Here is a 21,645-nt window from a genome sequence, read left to right on the forward strand (position 1 = left end):
AACAGGCAGTGGCTCGGGTGGTTGATGTCCTTCATGATCTTTTTGGCCTTCCTGTGACATCGGGTGCTGAAGGTATCCTGGAGGGCGGGTAGTTTGCCCCCGGTAATGTGTTCTGCAGACCAGACCACCCTCTGTAGAGTCCTGCGGTTGCGGGCGGTGCAGTTGCCATACCAGGCGGTGATACAGCCCACAGGATGCTCTCAATTGTGCATCTGTAAAAGTTTGTGAGGGTTTTAGGTGCCAAGCCAAATTTATTCAGCCTCCTGAGGTTGAAGAGGCTCTGTTGCGCCTTCTTCACCACACTGTCTGCGTGGGTGGACCATTTCAGTTTGTCAGTGATGTGTATGCCAAGGAACTTGAAGCTTTCCACCTTCTCCACTGCGGTCCCGTCGATGTGGATAGGGGGGTGCACCCTCTGCTGTTTCCTCAAGTCCATGATCATCTCCTTTGTTTTGTTGACGTTGAGTGAGAGGTTATTTTCCTGGCACCACACTCCCAGAGCCCTCACCTCCTCCCTGTAGGCTGTCTCGTCCTTGTTGGTAATCAAGCCTACTACTGTTGTGTCGTCTGCAAACTTGATGATTGAGTTAGAGGCGTGCTTGGCCATGCAGTAATGGGTGAACAGGGAGTACAGGAGGGGGCAGAGCACGCACCCTTGTGGGTCCCCAGTGTTGAGGATCAGCGAAGTGGAGATGTTGTTTCCTACCTTCTCCACCTGGGGGGCGGCCCATCAGGAAGTCCAGGACCCAGTTGCACAGGTCGGGGTTCAGACCCAGGGCCTCAAGCTTAATGATGAGCTTGGAGGGTACTATGGTGTTGAATGCTGAGCTATAGTCAATGAACAGCATTTTTACATAGTTATTCCTCTTGTCCAGATGGGACACTGCCTCATTGCCTGCGTCCGTAATGGGTCCGCGATCAAACAACCACCCCTCATCACTGTCAAACGCTCCCTAAAACACTTCAGCGAGCAGGCCTTTCTAATTGACCTGGACCGGGTATTCTGGATGGATATCGACCTCATTCCGTCAGTAGAGGATGCCTGGATGTTCTTCAAAAGTGCTTTCCTCTCCATCTTAAATAAGCATGCCCCATTCAAAAAATTCAGAACTAAGAACAGATATAGCCCCTGGTTCACACCAGACTTTACTGCCCTTGACTAGCACAAAAACATCCTGTGGCGTACTGCATTAACATCGAACAGCCCCCGCCATATGCAGCTTTTCAGGGAAGTCAGGAACCAATATACACAATCAGTTAGGAAAGCAAAGGCTAGCTTTTTCAAACAGAAATTTGCATCCTGTAGCACTAACTCCAAAAAGTTTTGGGACACTGTAAAGTCCATGGAGAATAAGAGTACCTCCTCCCAGCTACCCACTGCACTGAGGCTAGGAAACACTGTCACCACCGATAAATCTACGATAATCGAGAATTTCAATAAGCATTTTGCTACGGCTGGCCATGCTTTCCACCTGGCTACCCCTTCCCCGGCCACCAACACTGCACCCTCCGCTGCAACTTGACCATGTCCCCCCCCCCCCCCCCCCGGCTTCTCCTTCACCCAAAATCAGATAGCTGGTGTCCTGAAAGAGCTGCTAAATCTGGACCCCTACAAATCAGCTAGGCTAGACAATCTGGACCCTTTCTTTCTAAAATTAGCCGCCGAAATTGTCGCAACCCCTATTACTAGCCTGTTCAACCTCTCTTTCGTATCGTCTGAGATCCCCAGAGATTGGAATGCTGCTGCGGTCATTCCACTCTTCAAAGGGGGTGACACTCTAGATCCAAACTGTTACAGACCTATATCCATCCTGCCCTGCCTTTCGAAAGTATTTGAAAGCCAAGTTAACAAACAGATCACCGACCATTTCGAATCCCACCGTACCTTCTCCGCTATGCAATCTGGTTTCTGAGCCAGCCACGCTCAAGGTCCTAAACCATATAATAACCGTGATCGATAAAAGACAGTACTGTGCAGCCGTCTTCATTGATCTGGCCAAGGCTTTTGACTCTGTCAATCACCACATTCTTATTGGCAGACTAAATAGCCTTGGTTTCTCAAATGACTGCCTCGCCTGGTTCACCAACTACTTCTCAGATAGAGTTCAATGTGTCAAATCGGAGGGCCTGTTGTCTGGACCTCTGGCAGTCTCAATGGGGGTGCCACAGGGTTCAATTCTCGGGCCGACTCTGTTCTCTGTGTATATCAATGATGTCGCTCTTGTTGCTGGTGACTCTCAGATTCACCTCTACGCAGACGACACCATTTTGTATACATCTGGCCCTTCATTGGACACTGTGTTAACAAACCTCCAAACGAGCTTCAATGTCATACAACCCTCCTTCCGTGGGCTCCAATTGCTCTTAAACGATAGTAAAACTAAATGCATGCTCTTCAATCGAACGCTGCTTGCACCCGCCCGCCCGACTAGAATCACTACTCTCGGCGGGTCTGACTTAGAATATGTGGACCATAAACTCTCCTTCCAGACTCACATTAAGCATCTCCAATCCAAAGTTAAATCTAGAATCGGCTTCCTATTTCACAACAAAGCCTCCTTCATTCATGCTGCTAAACATGCCCTCGTAAAACTGACTATTCTACCGATCCTTGACTTCGGCGATGTAATTTACAAAATAGCTTCCAACACTCTACTCAGCAAATTGGATGTAGTCTATCACAGTGCCATCCGTTTTGTCACCATAGCCCCATATACTACCCACCATTGTGACCTGTACGCTCTCGTTTGCTGGCCCTCACTACATATTCGTCGCCAAACCCACTGGCTCCAGGTCATCTATAAATCACTTCTAGGCAAATCCCCGCCTTATCTTAGATCATTGGTCACCATAGCAACACCCACCCGTAGTATGCGTTCCAGCAGGTATATCTCACTGGTCATCCCCAAAGCCAACACCTCCTTTGGCCGCCATTCCTTCCAGTTCTCTGCTGCAAATGACTGGAACGAACTGCAAAAATCTCTGAAGCTGGAGACACTCTCCCTCACTAACTTTAAGCATCAGTTGTCAGAGCAGCTTACCGATCACTGCACCTGTACACAGCCCGTCTGTAATTAGCCCACCCAACTACCTCATCCCCATATTGTTATTTACATTATTTATTTTGCTCATTTGCACCCCAGTATCTCTATTTGCACATCATCTTCTGCACATCTATCACTCCAGTGTTAATACTAAATTGTAATTATTTTGCACTATGGCCTATTTATTGCCTTACCTCCATAACTTACTACATTTGCACACACTGTATATAGATTTTCTATTGTGTTATTGACTGTACGTTTTGTTTATTCCATATGTAACTCTGTGTTGTTGTTGTTTTTTCCGCACTGCTTTGCTTTATCTTGGCCATGTCGCAGTTGTAAATGAGAACTTGTTCTCAACTGGCTTACCTGGTTAAATAAAGGTTAAATAAATAACACATTAAAATGGGATAGGGCAGTGTGCAGTGTGATGGCGAATGCATCGTCTGTGGATCTATTGGGGCGGTAAGCAAATTGAAGTGGGTCTAGGGTGACGGGTAAGGTCCTCGACTCTCAAAGCACTTCATGATGACAGAGGTGAGTGCTATGGGGCAATAGTCATTTAGTTCAGTTACCGTTGCTTTCTTGGGTACAGGAACAATGGTGGCCATCTTGAAGCATGTGGGGACAGTAGACTGGGATAGGGAGAGATTGAATATGTCCGTAAACACACCAGCCAGCTGGTCTGCGCATGCTCCGAGGACGCGGCTAGGGATGCAATAACTGGTGCAATAACTGGGCTCTGTGCAATATTTTGTTTTTACTAGGTGTTTATGTGTTTTACAACCACAATATTTTCAGGTCCAGCAGCATGTGCAATGATTTTTATGTGTAATGTCTTGCCTTTTTGTTTTGAATATGTCGGATGTACAGTGGGGAAAAAAAGTATTTAGTCAGCCACCAATTGTGCAAGTTTTCCCACTTAAAAAGATGAGAGAGGCCTGTAATTTTCATCATAGGTACACGTCAACTATGACAGACAAATTGAGGAAAAAAAATCCAGAAAATCACATTGTAGGATTTGTAATGAATTTATTTGCAAATTATGGTGGAAAATAAGTATTTGGTCACCTACAAACAAGCAAGATTTCTGGCTCTCACAGACCTGTAACTTCTTCTTTAAGAGGCATCTCTGTCCTCCACTCGTTACCTGTATTAATGGCACCTGTTTGAACTTGTTATCTGTATAAAAGACACCTGTCCACAACCTCAAACAGTCACACTCCAAACTCCACTATGGCCAATACCAAAGAGCTGTCAAAGGACACCAGAAACAAAATTGTAGACCTGCACCAGGCTGGGAAGACTGAATCTGTAATAGGTAAGCAGCTTGGTTTGAAGAAATCAACTGTGGGAGCAATTATTAGGAAATGGAAGACATACAAGACCACTGATAATCTCCCTCGATCTGGGGCTCCACGCAAGATCTCACCCCGTGGGTTCAAAATGATCACAAGAACGGTGAGCAAAAATCCCAGAACCACACGGGTGGACCTAGTGAATGACCTGCAGAGAGCTGGGACCAAAGTAACAAAGCCTACCATCAGTAACACACTACGCCGCCAGGGACTCAATTCCTGCAGTGCCAGATGTGTCCCCCTGCTTAAGCCAGTACATGTCCAGGCCCGTCTGAAGTTTGCTAGTGTGCATTTGGATGATCCAGAAGAGGATTGGGAGAATGTGATATGGTCAGATGAAACCAAAATATAAATTTTTGGTAAAAACTCAACTCGTCGTGTTTGGAGGACAAAAAATGCTGAGTTGCATCCAAAGAACACCATACCTACTGTGAAGCATGGGGGTGGAAACATCATGCTTTGGGGCTGTTTTTCTGCAAAGGGACCAGGACGACTGATCCGTGTAAAGGAAAGAATGAATGGGGCCATGTATCGTGAGCTTTTGAGTGAAAACTTCCTTCCATCAGCAAGGGCATTGAAGATGAAACGTGGCAGTGTCTTTCAGCATGACAATGATCCCAAACACACCGCCCGGGCAACGAAGGAGTGGCTTCGTAAGAAGCATTTCAAGGTCCTGGAGTTGCCTAGCCAGTCTCCAGATCTCAACCCCATAGAAAATCTTTGGAGGGAGTTGAAAGTCCGTGTTGCCCAGCGACAGCCCCAAAGCTCTAGAGGAGATCTACATGGAGGAATGGGCCAAAATACCAGCAACAGTGTGTGAAAACCTTGTGAAGGCTTACAGAAAACGTTTGACCTGTGTCATTGCCAACAAAGGGTATATAACAAAGTATTGAGAAACTTTTGTTATTGACCAAATACTTATTTTCCACCATAATTTGCAAATAAATTCATTAAAAATCCTACAATGTGATTTTCTGGATTTTTTTTTCTCATTTTGTCTGTCATAGTTGACGTGTACCTATGATGAAAATTACAGGCCTCTCTCATCTTTTTAAGTGGGAGAACTTGCACAATTGGTGGCTGACTAAATACTTTTTTTCCCCACTGTATGTATGTTGTCTGTTTGTATAGAATGTTTTCATGTTTAAACTTTGCAGATGTAAATTAGCTGTTAGCTAAATCTGGTGCAATGCGTCACTTCTCACTTCTAAACCATATATTTTGTTGTACTGTAACCACGTTTTATGCGAATAAAGTCATACCGGATTTTTAAAAGAAATCACGATAGCTGTGATGGAAACAGGACGTTTCTGTACAATTTTATAAATGCAGACAGATCATTTGTTTGATCGACATGGTGGGATCTTTTTGTGTCTGTAAAATTAATTATGTGAGAAATTGCGGAGGAAACGCCTTTTTGTGCAAATATTGATATAACAACCATCATATTGAAGTCATTGTAGCCAAAGTAATGGCCTGCAAAACATTTTTATACATGGCCCTAAGCATTATGGGATGTTAATTGCTTAATTAACTCAGGAATCACACCTGTGTGGAAGCACCTGCTTTCAATATACTTTGTATCCCTCATTTACTCAAGTGTTTCCATTATTTTGGCAGTTACACGTATAGATTTACCTGTAGAGTAGAAGCAACTTTTCATCTAAGTTAGTTAGTTTATTCTGCATTTGACAAGTACTGTAACTCAAGTAAGTTAGTTAATTCTGCATTTGACAACTCTTGATATCTTTGTTTTTCTTCCTTCCATCTTCCCGGTCTCTTTTCCTTGATACATACTTTTCTTTCTCTGCCTTCCTCCACACCTTATTTCCTCTCCTTGCTATCTATCCCCTCCTCTCCTTCTCTCTCTCAGAGCTGGGGGAGATCCGTAACGTGACCACCTCTAAGCCGTCTCTTGAGCTGGATGGTCTGGAGAAGTACACCAACTACAGCATCCAGGTGCTGACCTTCACCCGGGCAGGGGACGGGGTGCGCAGCGAGCAGATCTTCACCCGCACCAAGGAGGACGGTACGCACACCTGTAGACCAGGACACCTCAGGCACTGATCTAGGATCAGCTTACCCTCCCTAAATTCTAACCTTAACTAGTAGGGGGAAGATGCAAAGCTGACCTTAGATCTGTGTGTAGGGGAAACTGCATCATACTAAATTGGGGTCAACCTAGAGGTCAGGGGTCAACTTGCAGGTCAACTGTGCCTAGATCCGCATATCCCCTCTTGCATTATGAAAGAGCGTTTTGCCAAGTAGAACAATTTTGACAGGACTTTGGTGTGAAATTATAGAAATATGAGTTGACAATCGGTGCAGATGACTCACATTAGTAAGTGAAAAACTGCAGCTCCTGCATTTTGCAGATCGCCATGTAGCATAAGAAGTTAAGGCACGCTCACTGGAATTACTGATTTTGACACTGGCAAAATTAAAATACAGAGTGGTTTCCTTAGATGTTGCTCAAAACAAGGATAAGGGTAATAATGTATATTTCCCTATTTCACGGTTTTCCCTCACCAGTCCCTGGTCCTCCGGCTGGGGTGAAGGCAGCGGCGGCGTCTAACTCAGTGGTGTTTGTGTCGTGGCTCCCTCCTCTCAAACTCAACGGCATCATCAGGAAATACACCGTCTTCTGCTCTAACCCACACCCCACGGTAAGGAGGGCATAGAGTACAGGGTCTCAGAGTACAGTGATGAAGGCATGTCAGTGGTGGGCATACAGTAAATTTGAGGCCTAACATAATTGGAGGAGAGGGAGGCACCAGGTTCAGGGGCTAGACTAGATAAGGTACTGCTGGCATGAGAGGTCTTATAAAGCATCCCTCCATCTCACATTGTCAAGGTTGTGTCATCAGTGTTCAGCTCCAAGGATTGATAGTTTGTTACGAACATTTGCAATAGGTCCTGTATCTCTCTGCTAACATCATGCCGGTCTCTCCCCTCCTACAGGTGAGCAGTGAGTTTGAAGCAGCTCCAGACATCTTCTTTTACCGTATCCCCAACCTGAGCAGGAACCGTCAGTACAGCATCTGGGTGGTGGCCGTCACCGCAGCTGGCCGCGGCAACGCCAGCGACATCATCACCGTCAAGCCCCTGGCCGAGGGTAGGTGGAGCTTATGGTTTCACTTCTCAGTATCCAGGAGCAGATGATAACAAAAGGTGTCTCAGTCTCTGAATGTTTTTAGAACACACAAAATATGATATTTGAGTAGTTTTTTTTGTCAAAAACTTGATCAGAGCATCAGAAACATTTAAAGGGGTACAACCCTGAGAAACTCTCCCTATGAGGTACCTAACTAAGGTGAGAAAAGAAAAGAGGAGACTATACTATCCCCGCCCCCTATCTCAGGATGTGAATGTGGAAAAAAAACGAATGCGAATAGGTCTGCTATTCCACCCTGTCAGCACTGTGCTTCTTTGTGAGAGCTGATAAGCTGAGGGTGAGCAGTGATAGGCGGTGTAGTGGTTAGTCAGGAACTCTGCTTTATCTGGACGTTCTCATCCTGTTAGAGGCAGGGGTGATGAATGTAGTCCCCACTCTGGAGCTCCAGACCTGATGTGTTTTAGAAATCCGTCTGCTGCCCGACCAGCCTTGTCCCAAACAGATCACTTTACATCTGTACAAGCACAGAGATGGGATCTGCATGTGTAGAGGAGGTGAATTCAATAGAGATGGATAAGGAACTAATATTGTATACTGCTTTTATAGAGCTTCCCTTGAAAGTATTTGGGATTGAGTTCTACTTTTGGGAGTATTCCATTACTTTTGTTGTACCAAGCAAACTAAATCAAGTCAACCCAAGTATTTAAAAGTATTTGACCCAGTTGTGGTGGGTTTGTGTGTGTGCAGCTCCTGCTCAGATCCTGACGTTCAACGGCACCGTGACCACACCCTGGATGAGGGACATCGTGTTGGCCTGTAAGGCGGTGGGCGACCCAGCCCCCACGGTCAAGTGGCTCAAGGAGACGTGAGTACAGGAAAGTCTGACCCACAGCTGAGGAAAGACATCATGCTGCATGTAGGACAGACAGTAGCACTTAGTACAGACTGTGTTTTGAGTCACTTTTAATTTAACTAAATACCAGTGAAAATACAGTGGCTCTTTGGAATGCCAATTTTCACTGAAGACCATATAAATGTTTTTACAGTATCCTTTCATACTCATGAGCAGAATGTTAAAAAATCATAGTTGTTTACATATACAGCATATTCCTACACACATAAAAGTAGTGTAACATTATCCAAGACTTTTCAATGATTTTCTCTGCTGTGTATCTCACCGTAGTTCATAGTCTGACTGTCTCTCGTACATTTGTGATTCAGCAATGGAAGCCCCGCCCCTGCTATGATCGACAGTAGGCGCATCGTCCAGGGCAACGGCAGCCTAGTCATCCGCACAGTGAAAGCTGAGGATTCTGGGAACTACACCTGTGTGGCTAGCAACAGTTTTGGGCCAGATAAAATCATCCTCAACCTACAGGTTCAAGGTAATCAGAAGGAGTCTGTGGTGGAACAGTACAGTATACCAGTCCTCAATTCAAACCAATCCTCCATTTATTGATGATCATAAAATCAGAAATGTGTTCACGGTATGTAGTGAACTGAAAGGATATAATCATATATGCCCCTTGAGATAGGACCTAATTAAAATCCATGATTTTACTTCTAGTTCCCCCAGACCAGCCTCGTCTTACCGTTACCAAGACGACCACCACGTCCATCACTCTGTCCTGGATACCAGGAGACAACGGAGGCAGCTCCATCAGAGGTCAGACATCAACACAGCAAGCAGCAACACTAACTATTATAGGATATTTTTTGTTTTACCTTGGAAAACAGGTTACTGTTAAATAGTGTCCCCTATGAGCAACACCAGAATGGTTGTTTAGCAGACGACAGTGTATCATCCTAACCTCTCTCTCTCACATCAGGCTACATCTTGCAGTACTCAGAGGACAACAGTGAGCAGTGGGGCAACTTTGCCATCAGCCCTAGTGAGCGTTCCTATCGCCTGGAGAACCTGAAGTGTGGCACCTGGTACAAATTCACACTGACGGCACAGAATGCTGTGGGGCCAGGGCGAATCAGTGAGATCATCGAAGCAAAGACTCATGGGAAAGGTAGGGAGATGGTGACATCCTTTTACGTATGTTTTTTATGAAATAGTGACTCCATTGCTTTTACACAATTAATACAAAACTGATACTTATGAAAGGACCTCTCATTAAAGTGTGTGTGTGGTCTGACTCCTCTCTCCCCAACAGAACCCCAGTACTCTAAAGAACAGGAGCTCTTCACCAGTATCAACGCCACGCGTGTCAGGCTCAACCTGATTGGCTGGAACAACGGCGGCTGTCCAATCACATCCTTCACGTTGGAGTACCGTTCGGTGGTGTCTCCCACGTGGACCACGGCCCAGCGCACCTCTCTGATCAAGAGCTACATCCTGTATGACCTGGCCGAGGCCACCTGGTACGAATTGCAGATGAAGGTGTTCAACAGCGCCGGCTCAGCAGAGAAGAGGGTCAAGTTCGCCACACTCAGCTACGACGGCAGTGAGTTCACTTGTCTCTTCACTGATGCTATACATACTGCAGCAACTGATAAGTTGAAAGATATACACGCTTAGATTGACTTATTCAGGATATCTGAATGAAGATTGAAGAACTGTAGTTTAAATTGCATTTACCTCCCCATCCCTTGAAAATTGTCACAACTGATCGAGTCTCCATCAAAGACGTTAATTTACCGGCGTAGGTACTATACCTGCCTTAGAGCAGAAGTAAATTAATTCATATTTTGCTGTTTACTGGTGCTGCCATTAAAGAAGCTGTCTCATGCACGTCTCTCCCTGGGCCAGGCCTAACTGATGAATGGGGCAGTAAAGTACCTCCAATAGATTTTCTGCTGACTCCAGTGGCCGTGGCGGTTGTTGTGTCGGCTGCTGCTGTTTATGTCGCCTCCATCACGGCCCTATCGAGCGCTCTGCGCTGCATGAATTAAATCATTCTGTGATCTACTGACTGCAGAGGGGCTAGAGCGAGGCAACAGATGAGCAATCACCTGCCAGTGCCAACACCCCCCAGTCCCTTAGCGATTCAATGGTCTTACCCAACCCTAAACCTTACACACTCTCTCTCTCACACACACACACCGCCCCCATCATTCCATCCCCCAGCCATCCAGGAAGTATAAAAGGGAAAAAGAGCTGACTATTCAGCTAAGAAGGAAGAGTTCACCTCTTGTAAGTAGTGCTTCAGTCAACTGGGCATTATTGGCAATTTGGCAGAAGGTCAGGTGCTGACTGCAGCCAGTGCAGTGCTGCAGCAGCTTGTTGGAGCAGATTGAGTGGGATTGCTGGGAAAGACATTTCGATTGGGATGTAAGCCGCAGACGCACTATTACCTTTTGCCAGGCACTTGCTGCATGTTTTAAACATTAACACAAAGGTTATTTAGTATTAATCGACAGACCCTGTAAAGACTTAATAGACACTGAGCATACAAAACGTTAAGTACACCTTCCTAATATTGAGTTTCACTCCCCCCCATGTTGGCTCCAATGTTTCCCACAGTTGTGTCAAGTTGGCTGGATGTGTTTTGGTTGGTGGACCATTCTTGATACACATGGGAAACTGTTGAGCGTGAAAAACCCAGCAGCTTTGCAGTTTTTGACACAAACTGGTGCGCCTGACACCTACTACCATACCCCATTCATAGGCACTTTAATCTTTTGTCTTGCCCATTCACCCTCTGAATGGCACACATTGTCTCATCCATTTCTCAATTGTCTCAAGGCTTAAAAATCCTTATTTAACCTGTGGATTTAACAAGTGACATCAATAAGGGATCATAGCTTTAAACTTGGATACTTCAAATAAAATAAAATGTATTTGTCACATGCGCCGAATACAACAGGTGTAGACCTTACCGTGAAATGCTTACTTACAAGCCCTTAACCAACAATGCAGTTTTAAGAAAATAGAGTTAAGAAAATATTTACTAAATAAACGAAAGTACAAAAATTAAAAGTAACACAAAATAACAATAATGAGGCTACAGTTGAAGTTGGAAGTTTACATACACCTTAGCCAAATACATTTAAACTCAGTTTCACAATTCCTGACATTTAATCCTAGTAAAAATTCCCTGTCTTAGGTCAGTTAGGATCACCACTTTATTTTAAGAATGTGAAATTTCAGAATAATAGTAGAGAGAATGATTTATTTCAGCTTTAATTTCTTTCATCACATTCCAAGTAAGTCAGAAGTTTACATACACTCAATTAGTATTTGGTAGCATTGCCTTTAAATTGTTTAACTTGGGTCAAATGTTTCGGGTAGCCTTCCACAAGCTTCCCACAATAAGTTGGGTGAATTTTGGCCCATTCCTCCTGACAGAGCTGGTGTAACTGAGTCAGGTTTGTAGGCCTCCTTGCTCGCACACACTTTTTCAGTTCTGCCCACAAATCTTCTATAGGATTGAGGTCAGGGCTTTGTGATGGCCACTCCAATACCTTGACTTTGTTGTCCTTAAGCCATTTTGCCTCAACTTTGGAAGTATGCTTGGGGTTATTCTCCATTTGGAAGACCCATTTGCGACCAAGCTTTAACTTCCTGACTGATGTCTTGAGATGTTGCTTCAATATATCCACATAATTTTCCTTCCTCATGATGCCATCTATTTTGTGAAGTGCACCAGTCCCTCCTGCAGCAAAGCACCCCCACAGCATGATGCTGCCCCCCCCTGCTTCACGGTTGGGATGGTGTTCTTCGGCTTGCAAGCTACCCCGTTTTTCCTCCAAACATAACGATGGACATTATGGCCAAACAGTTTGATTTTTGTTTCATCAGGCCAGAGGACATTTCTCCAAAAAGTACGATCTTTGTCCCCATGTGCAGTTGCAAACCGTAGTCTGGCTTTTTTATGGCGGTTTTGGAGCAGTGGCTTCTTCCTTGCTGAGGGGCCTTTCAGGTTATGTCGATATAGGACTCGTTTTACTGTGGATATAGATACTTTTGTACCTGTTTCCTCCAGCATCTTCACAAGGTCCTTTGCTGTTGTTCTGGGATTGATTTGCACTTTTCGCACCAAAGTACGTTCATCTCTAGGAGACAGAACGCGTCTCCTTCCTGAGCGGTATGATTGCTGTGTGGTCCCATGGTGTTTATACTTGCGTACTATTGTTTGTACAGATGAACGTGGTACCTTCAGGCGTTTGGATGAAACAGACTTGTGGAGGTCTACCATTTTTTTTTCTGAGGTCTTGGCTGATTTCTTTTGATTTTCCCATGATGTCAAGCAAAGAGGCACTGAGTTTGAAGGTAGGCCTTGAAATACATCCACAGGTACACCTCCAATTGACTCAAATGATGTCAATTAGCCTATCAGAAGCTTCTAAAGCTTCTACACATCATTTTCTGGAATTTTCCAAGCTGTTTAAAGGCACAGTAAACTTAGTGTATGTAAACGTCTGACCCACTGGAATTGTGATACAGTGAAATAATCTGTCTGTCCAACAATTGTTGGAAAGATTACTTGTGGCATGCACAAAGTAGATGTCCTAACCGACTTGCCAAAACTATAGTTTGTTAACAAGAAATTTGTTGAGTGGTTGAAAAACAAGTTTTAATGACTCCAACCTAACTTCCGACTTCAACAGTATATACAGGGGGTACCGGTACCGAGTCAATGTGCGGGGTTACAGGTTAGTCAAGGTAATTTGTACATGTAGGTAGGGGTAAAGTGACTATGCATAGATAATAAACAGCGAGTAGCTGGGGAAGGGGGGGGGGGGGGGTCAATGCAAATAGTCTTGGTGGCCATTTGATTAATTGTTCACCAGTCTTATGGCTTGGGGGTAGAAGCTGTTAAGGAGCCTTTTGGACCTCTCTCTGCTACTGCTTGCCGTGCGGTAGCAGAGAGAACAGTCTATGACTTGGGTGACTGGAGGCTTTGACTACCTGGTCAGTCTATGTCATGGAAATGTTTTGTACACTCAGTGTATATTTGTATTTGGCTGGTTTTCTGCAGTCATTGTCGTGTCTACCAGGTCTGGTTTGCACACTTGACAATCCTGTAGTTAAGTACAAGAAACCTACATGGTCTTGTCATAACACATATCCTAACAGTTTGTCAGCTAATTACATTTCTATGACCTGTCCCCAGGTACCATCGCTCCCCTGGTGAAATCCCCGACGGTGAGCGCGGGCAGTACGTCCAGTAACGAGGGTCTGAAAATGGTGACCATCATCTCGTGTGTGCTGGTGGGCATCGTGCTGGTCTTCATCCTGCTACTAGTGCTCAGGAGGAGGAGGAGGGAACAGAGACTGAAGAGGCTCAGAGGTGAGAGGTCACAGCAGCAACATGTTACCACCTGATTGGTTAGATTCCAGTAAGATTTCTGTAACTATTGCCAAACTATTTTCAAGTATACTATTGTAATGTGATTTTTGTTCTTGTTTGCTCTGTAGATGCTAAAAGTTTAGCCGAGATGCTGATGAGGTAAGCATGAGCAGTTTGACATATAACTTCATAGATAGTTACTATTGTTTAATGCATTACTGGAAGAAGAAAACATTCAATACTGTGTCTATGGAATCATATCAGAATCACCATTATCTGAATATATTATGCAGTGTGTAATGAGATCTGCATTGACCTGTATGGCGTTTCCTGTGTTCCCCATGCAGTAAAAACACGCGACCTGCAGACACCATCAACAAGCAGCAGCAGACCATGAGAATGCACATCGACATCCCCCGAGCCCAGCTGCTCATAGAGGAGAGAGACACCATGGAGACAGTCGGTGAGTGGACACTTTGATATATTATGCTGCTTTCACTGAATTATCGGAAACTTGGGACTTAAACTTCCGGAAAGCTACCAGACACGTCATAACTCATAATGAGCTTCCAATTAGGACATACGAGTGGGAAATTTGTGTAACATTGGATAACAATGTGTGAATATCACATATTTGTGGCCTTCCAAGTGTTAGTAGTGCCTACTGTGGCTATTGTCATCGTACTGTAGAGACCATGTTTGTGAAATGTCTCTTTCTCTTTCAGATGACAGGTCTACAGTGCTACTGACTGACAATGACTTTGGGGAGACCCAGAAACAGAAGTCGTCTACGGTTACCCACACTGTCCACTACCAGTCCCTGTCCCAGGCCACCGGACCTCTAGTGGACGTATCTGACGCTAGGCCAGGAACCAGTAAGTCCAGTACGAACATCCTCTTTACTTTACTAGAGGCAAAACTAGAATTAATAAGTGGGATCAGGATTGCATTCATACAGCTGTAACTGATACAGCTAGAATGTATTCTAGACAACCAGATTGGCCTTATTCAGCTCCAGTCTTCAGAGAGTTATCAGTAGCATTATGAACACTGCCATTACCATCTCCACTGATGTTATTCACACTGATGAACAATTCCTTTCAGCACAATGGCTATTGCTGTTATATTATTTACAATTCTGAACATGAATGATTATATACAGTGTCTTCAGAAAGTATTCATACCCATCTACTCACAATACCTCATAATGACAAAGTGAAAACATGTTTTTCGAAATTGTAGCAAATGTATTGAAAATGAAATGCAGAAATATCTCATTTACGTAAGTATTCACACCGCTGAGTCAATACTTTGTAGAAGCACCTTTGGCAGCGATTACAGCTGTGAGTCTTTCTGAGTAAGTCTCTAAGAGCTTTCCACACCTGGATTGTACAACATTTGCCCATTATTCTTTTCAAAATTCTTCAAGCTCTGTCAAATTGGTTGTTGATCATTGCTAGACAACCCATTTTCAAGTCTTGCCATATATTTTCAAGTATGTTTAAGTCAAAACTGTAACTCGGTCACTCAGGAACATTCACTGTCTTTTTGGTAAGCAACTCCAGTGTGGGTCCCCTGTAGCTCAGTTGGTAGAGCATGGCGCTTGCAACGCCAGGGGGGCCGATATGAAAAATGTATGCACTCACTAACTGTAAGTCGCTCTGGATAAGAGCGTCTGCTAAATGACTAAAATGTAAAAAGTAGATCTGGCCTTGTGTTTTAGGTTATTGTCCTGCTGAAAGAGAATTTATCTCCCAGTGTCTGGGGGAAAGCAGACTGAACCAGGTTTTCCTCTAGGATTTTTCCTGTGCTTCATGATTTGCCTGTGCTTAACTCCCCAGTTCTTAATGATTACAAGCATACCCATAACATGATGCAGCCACCACAATGCTTGAAAATATGGAGAGTGGAACTCAGGAATGTGTTGTATTAGATTTTCCTAAAACATAACACTTTGTATACATTTTTTCCCCCACATTTTTTGGCAGTATTACTTTAGTGCCTTCTTGCAAACAGGATGCATGTTTTGGAATATTTTATTCTATACAGGCTTCCTTCTTTTAATTAGGTTAGTATTGTGGAGTAACTACAATGTTGTTGCTCCATCCTCAGTTTTCCCTTATCACAGCCATTAAACTCTGTAACTGTTTTAAAATCACCATTGGCATCATGGTGAAATCCCTGAGCAGTTTCCTTCCTCTCCGGCAACTGAGTTAGGAAGGATGCATGTATCTTTGTAGTGACTAGGTGTATTGATACACCATACAAAGTGTAATTAATAACTTTACCATGCTCAAAGGGATATTCCCACGGGGGGCCAGTATGAAAATAAAAAAGAATAATGTATGCATTAACTGTAAGTCGCTCTGGATAAGAGCGTCTGCTAAATGACGTAAATGTAAATGTAAAATATTCAATGTCAACTTTTTTTTTTTTTACCCATCTACCTATAGGTGCCCTTCTTTGCGAGGCATTGGAAAACCTCCCTGGTCTTTGTGGTTGAATCTGTGTTTGAAATTCACTGCTTGACTGAGGGACATTACAGATAATTGTATGTGTGCAGTACAGAGTTGAGGTTGTTATTCAAAATTCATGTTAAACGCTAGTATTGCATACAGAGTGAGTCCATGCAACTTATTATGTAACTTGTTAAGCACATTTTTACTTCTGAACTTATTTAGGCTTGTTATAACAAAGGGGTTGAATACTTATTGACTCAAGACATTTCAGCTTTTAAGTTTTAATTAATTTGTAAACATTTCGAAAAACATAATTCCACTTTCACATTATGGGGTATTGTGTGTGGCCCAATGACAAAAACATCTAAATGTAATCCATTTCGAATTCAGGCAGTAGCACAACAAAATGAGGAAAAAGCCAAGGGGTATGAATACTTTCTGAAGGCACTGTATGTGTATGGTTTCCAACCCAATTTGCAGAGGACTACAGTCAACCCAATCAATCTCTTTGACCATGATGGTTTCCTCACTGCTATTGTAAGTTCCATTTATTTGTGTGAAAACAAGAAATCCCGAGATGAACTCCATGTGCAGAGATATTGTGAAGGTGGGGTTTTCTCATTGTTGATATATGTCAGGATAGAGAGTGTCCAGCCTCATTGCTATAGCCAGCTACACACTTACAGTCACCTTTAAAAACACACAGTCAGCTTAAAAAACAGAGCAGTACTTGAGATGATCCCTTGCTAAGTGACATAACACCCTGGTGTGTGACTGTGATGTAACATCCTGTATCCTTCCTCCTCAGACCCCACAGCCCGCCGCACAGCCAAAGCAGGCCCTGCCGCACGCAACCGCTACGCTAGCCAGTGGACCCTGAACCGACCACACCCGCCAGTCTCGGCCCACACCCTGAGCACTGACTGGAGGCTGCCCACGCCACGGGTGGCTGGCTCTGTGGACAAGGAGAGTGACAGCTACAGTGTCAGCCCATCTCAGGACACAGGTAACAACGCACCAGAAGACGAGACAAGTCTGTAACAACAGCTGTAACAGTCCCCATATGAGAATGTCTGCAACATCACCATTAACCATATCTATAACAAAACCTCTCACCTCTGTAATAACAATAGATAGGCCTACTATAAAAATGTTAACAATGCCAACACTTAATAACAAGTCTAATGCTAGCGTTAGCCCCTAACTGCTCTACTAGCACGGCCTCTAACCCTAACCACTGGTGTAGACCGAGCGCGGAGCAGCATGGTGTCCACAGAGAGCGCGTCATCCACCTATGAGGAGCTGGCGCGGGCCTATGAGCACGCCAAAATGGAGGAACAGCTGCGCCACGCCAAGTTCACCATCACAGAGTGCTTCATCTCGGACACGTCGTCGGAGCAGATGACGGCGGGCACCAACGACTACACAGACAGCCTGACGTCCAGCACGCCCTCCGAGTCAGGCATCTGCAGGTTCACCGCCTCCCCGCCCAAGCCGCAGGACGTCAGCCGAGTCATGAACATGGCCGTGCCCAAGGCTCACAGACCGGGTGAGGCCGCGTAGACACATAGCTAACTCTGCTGTAGCTAACTCTGAGTCCTGAGCTCTGTTACTAACCTGTGGCTAACCTTCCCTAGCCTTCATCCTGCCTGTAATGCTATGGGTTGAGGTCCCCCCCCCAAGCCCTAACCCTATTGCTAACCTTAACTTTCACTCTAAAACCTAACACAGACTCTTCATAGATATACTGTGGGGTTAGTCTATGCTCAACTATAGCTGAATCGAATAACTCTGTGTCGTAACATTTCAAGGTATTTTGTTATTTTTTAATATGGAATAAAAAATAAACCAACTCTGTAATAGCCATTTAAAACACAAAGCTGGTCAGTCAGACCAAACAAATCGATTCAGGGCCATTTCCCTCTCTCTCATAAATGTCAGCCCAATCAGAACATATCCCAGTGTTTGGGGTTTGTAAATATTTACTGCTGATATATTAACTCAAATGTTCTGAAGATAATGGCGTAGTAATGCTCTACAACTACTTGAAGCAACAAATGTGGAGTTTTGCAGACAGTTCTTTGCATAAATTAAATATGTTTTAAGGTTAATGTATTCATTCATTACTTAAGCTTATTTTATTGACTATAGTGCGACAAAATTCCATTGCAGGATGACCAATCTTTAACATTGAACCACTCAAATCTGTAATCTGCTATGAGGTCACTTCATCTTATAAATTCAGTCTATTCTAGTTAAAGTCATCATCTCTAGTCATTCTATTTTTGGCTCATTATAGAGTATATTTTATTAAACTCAGACTTTGTAGACTACTCAGATAAATGTGTAATAAACTGCACTAGAGTCTTAAATATATAACATTACTTATTTAGGTTATAGAAAAGCCACAGTCTCCTTCTTCATCCATTACCCCAATGCATATAATGAGATATGGGGGGGCTTTAAACAACATTGTAAAATATTGCCATTCATTTAATGTTGGTCAAGGCCAAAGTCAGATGAAGGACATGACGATAGATTGCAGCATGGCGGTATGAAAATAATTAATCACTGAAGTATTCTTTGGCATATAACCTCAATAACCATGCAAAGTTGTATACTTAAATAGGCTATCAGAATCTATAGATGACTTTCACATACTGTGTAAGCTAGTTTTGTTGGTTGGAGTGGCAGATGTGATGAGCTTGTATCTGAGGAGTAAAGAAAGTTATATTTCCACCCAACCCTTCCCCCAGGGGCAGTAATTTCTCTACTGAAGTATTTTGAACTGAGATTTTTCCATAATTTCACTGGCCATATTATATGTTTAATTCAATGGGGTTGTTTTCCAAAAACTAACTCCCCTCTCTCGCTCCTTTGTCCTGTAGGGGGCGAGCTTGTGCACCTGCCTCCTTACCTGCGCATGGACTTCCTGCTGAACCGTGGCATGTCGTGCTCAGGCACTGGAGGGAGGGGTGGTGCTGGGGGGGAGGGGGCCATGGGTCAGGCCTGTCTGGAACCCCAGAAGAGTCGCTCCCTGAAGCGGCCGTCGCGTATGGCGCCCCCTACACCCACAGAGGCCCCCCAGGCCACCAGCAGGGCCAGCAGCAGGGACACAGTGGCCCAGTGGCAGCCCGGCTCAGCCGCCACCCTGCCTCACAGAGAGGGCTCAGAGCTGGCCCAGGCCGCCAAGCTCAGCATCTCCCAGGAGTCCCTACTGGACTCACGAGGACACCTCAAACAGACCAACAACCCCTACGCAAAGTCCTATACGCTGGTATAACACCAGGGGTATGGGGCTGGACTAAAACTCACACTAACACTGGACTTATTACACTTACAAGTGCAGTAAACTGGCTCACCACACAGTCCTGTATATAACGTCCCCTTTCTTCTTAAACGAGGGATAACTTTTACTAATCTCCTTTTATTTATTTTGGAGCTTTCTTTGTTTTTTAAACTTGTGAGAAAATTCACTCATCTGAAATGACTCCACGCGGAGCTTGCCAAAATAATTACATTATGAGGGAACATAATTTATTATTTATTATTATTTTTAATTATGAATTATTAATCAGTGATTATTTGTTGTTAGTTGTCAACTATTAATGATTATTAATTATTGATTACAAATGATTAATTATTACCATTACTACACTGTTTTAATAAGAACCTGGATAATTTTTTTCCGGAGTGTGAGACGATAATTTGGAGCCTGTAATTTTTTTTCTTTGGAAAGTTCCTTTTAAACGCTGAAATCTGGGAATGAAAGTAATCGACACCAGTCCAAACTTATCAGCTGCTCTCAAATTGTTACTTTTTTGAAGAAAAAAAAAATCTATTTCCTATGGATACATGGGGACTGACCAATTAAAGACTATTATAAGGATTATGATCACGACTGGACAGCCCAGTTGAGCATTTTGTCACACTATGAAATGATTCAATGTGAAGATTTATTATTCTTATTACTATAAATATATATATAAAAAGATAAATCACTTTTATTTGTGGATATTACAGGGAAGATTTGATTTGGTTAATAAAGTCCTTAGTCATGTTTGCACATATCTCGTTTGGATTAGGAAATGGAGCCTCTGTTGATCTTTCTCTGTATTCCATTCTCTGATGGTGCAATATGAAAAAAGATTATGAAAATTATATGGATACTATTTGCTCTATACTGTACTATAATGAAAATAATTACTATGTTGTGAGTATACTTACAGGGCGGGACAAACCCCAGCTATGTATCAGGTGTAGTTTACCACTGCTAATTTGCCAGGGTGGTAGATGAAGTTAGCTAGAACAGGGAGTGTTAGAGATATAACGGTTTGCACGTCACGACACCCAAAAAGTGTGTCCAGACAGAGCCCCTATTCTCAGTGCACTAGGTAGAGTCTTCAAGACTCTCACTCTCCTCTTCAGTAGATTTACTGTTGCTGCATTGCAGTGATGCTCCTCTACAGGGAAAAAACAATGAGACAATCCAACAGAATCCCCCCTTCAAACCAAACCTAAAGTCTATGGGAAATAACTATCTAAAGTGTGGATATAACAAAACTGTCTTGTTGTCTACCCTGGCCCATTTCTTTCTTTCTTTTTTTAAGTCCTGGAGGGAGAGTTTGATAAGAATGCTGTGAGGTCATTAATGCCAGTTTTTATGATTAGTTTTAATTAATTGTCTTCATATTCCTTTTAACAAAATGTCGCTTTTTATTTTTAACATGGTGTTCACCATGGTGGCACTGAAATAAAGAGAAATTAACACACCGTTCAAATTTGATTAATAAAAAAGGCTGTTCCTCAAATGATCCTGCAAATTTGGACATGAATGACTGGAGATGGGTCTTTTTAGAGACACTGATAGAGGAGGATGCCTCCGAAGGTTGTCCTGTGTGGGTAGTGGGTCACTGGGGGAGTGAGTGAGTTGAGTGAATGGGGTGGTAGTGGTGGATTGTTGGGTAACTCATCTTAAAGGGCAACTGAACGCAAAAACCAACTTCTCTGGTTGAAAACGGCCTATGTGGCATCGATATGTCAGAAACATTTATTCCAGTGTAAGTAGAATTTCTTTGGTCATAAAGTCAGTATATTCCAAAACAGAGTTTTGTGAGATTTGTGTAAGTGAGGTTGTCAAGACTTACATGAGGGTTGGGTTTGGATTACAATCATGCCCACTAAAATGGGATTGTATCGCCAAGGGAGAATTGTCATGCACTGAGAAATGAATGCGGTGATTGCGCTCTATCCAATCGTAGCAGCGAACCTCCAGACAATGAGACAGACCTGCCCATTAAGCAACTCCTCGGACTCTGACTTGTTTAAATAAAACATCTTGTCGCTAATGTTATGTTGAAAGAACACTTGGCCCCTAAGCCCTTTATGGGGTGGCCACTTGCTGATGTGTTTGATAGTGATCACTCA

The 21,645-nt window shown here is 43.6% G+C and overlaps 1 protein-coding gene across 2 annotated transcripts in view; it reads left to right on the top strand.

Annotated features, from left to right (window-relative positions):
- The window catches only part of LOC311136573 (cell adhesion molecule DSCAM-like), a gene marked incomplete at both ends in the record, with an annotated part of 150,008 nt that extends 130,507 nt beyond the window's left edge, over positions 1 to 19,501 (top strand). Inside the window, 15 exons of one of the 2 annotated variants that reach the window (XM_084170759.1) lie at positions 6,276 to 6,431; positions 6,935 to 7,068; positions 7,364 to 7,517; positions 8,265 to 8,382; positions 8,739 to 8,902; positions 9,085 to 9,183; positions 9,347 to 9,535; positions 9,680 to 9,970; positions 13,583 to 13,759; positions 13,888 to 13,918; positions 14,107 to 14,222; positions 14,485 to 14,643; positions 17,027 to 17,224; positions 17,465 to 17,767; positions 19,107 to 19,501. In XM_084170759.1, the coding sequence (XP_084026885.1) occupies positions 6,276 to 6,431; positions 6,935 to 7,068; positions 7,364 to 7,517; positions 8,265 to 8,382; positions 8,739 to 8,902; positions 9,085 to 9,183; positions 9,347 to 9,535; positions 9,680 to 9,970; positions 13,583 to 13,759; positions 13,888 to 13,918; positions 14,107 to 14,222; positions 14,485 to 14,643; positions 17,027 to 17,224; positions 17,465 to 17,767; positions 19,107 to 19,501 (2,684 nt within the window). The remainder of the gene's footprint in view (positions 1 to 6,275; positions 6,432 to 6,934; positions 7,069 to 7,363; positions 7,518 to 8,264; positions 8,383 to 8,738; positions 8,903 to 9,084; positions 9,184 to 9,346; positions 9,536 to 9,679; positions 9,971 to 13,582; positions 13,760 to 13,887; positions 13,919 to 14,106; positions 14,223 to 14,484; positions 14,644 to 17,026; positions 17,225 to 17,464; positions 17,768 to 19,106) is intronic. The other variant, XM_084170760.1, reaches the window with a different exon arrangement.
- Positions 19,502 to 21,645: the final 2,144 nt, after the last annotated feature.

Source organism: Coregonus lavaretus (genome assembly GCF_964263955.1).
Source record: "Coregonus lavaretus genome assembly, chromosome: 10".
NCBI classification, from domain to species: Eukaryota; Metazoa; Chordata; class Actinopteri; order Salmoniformes; family Salmonidae; genus Coregonus; species Coregonus lavaretus.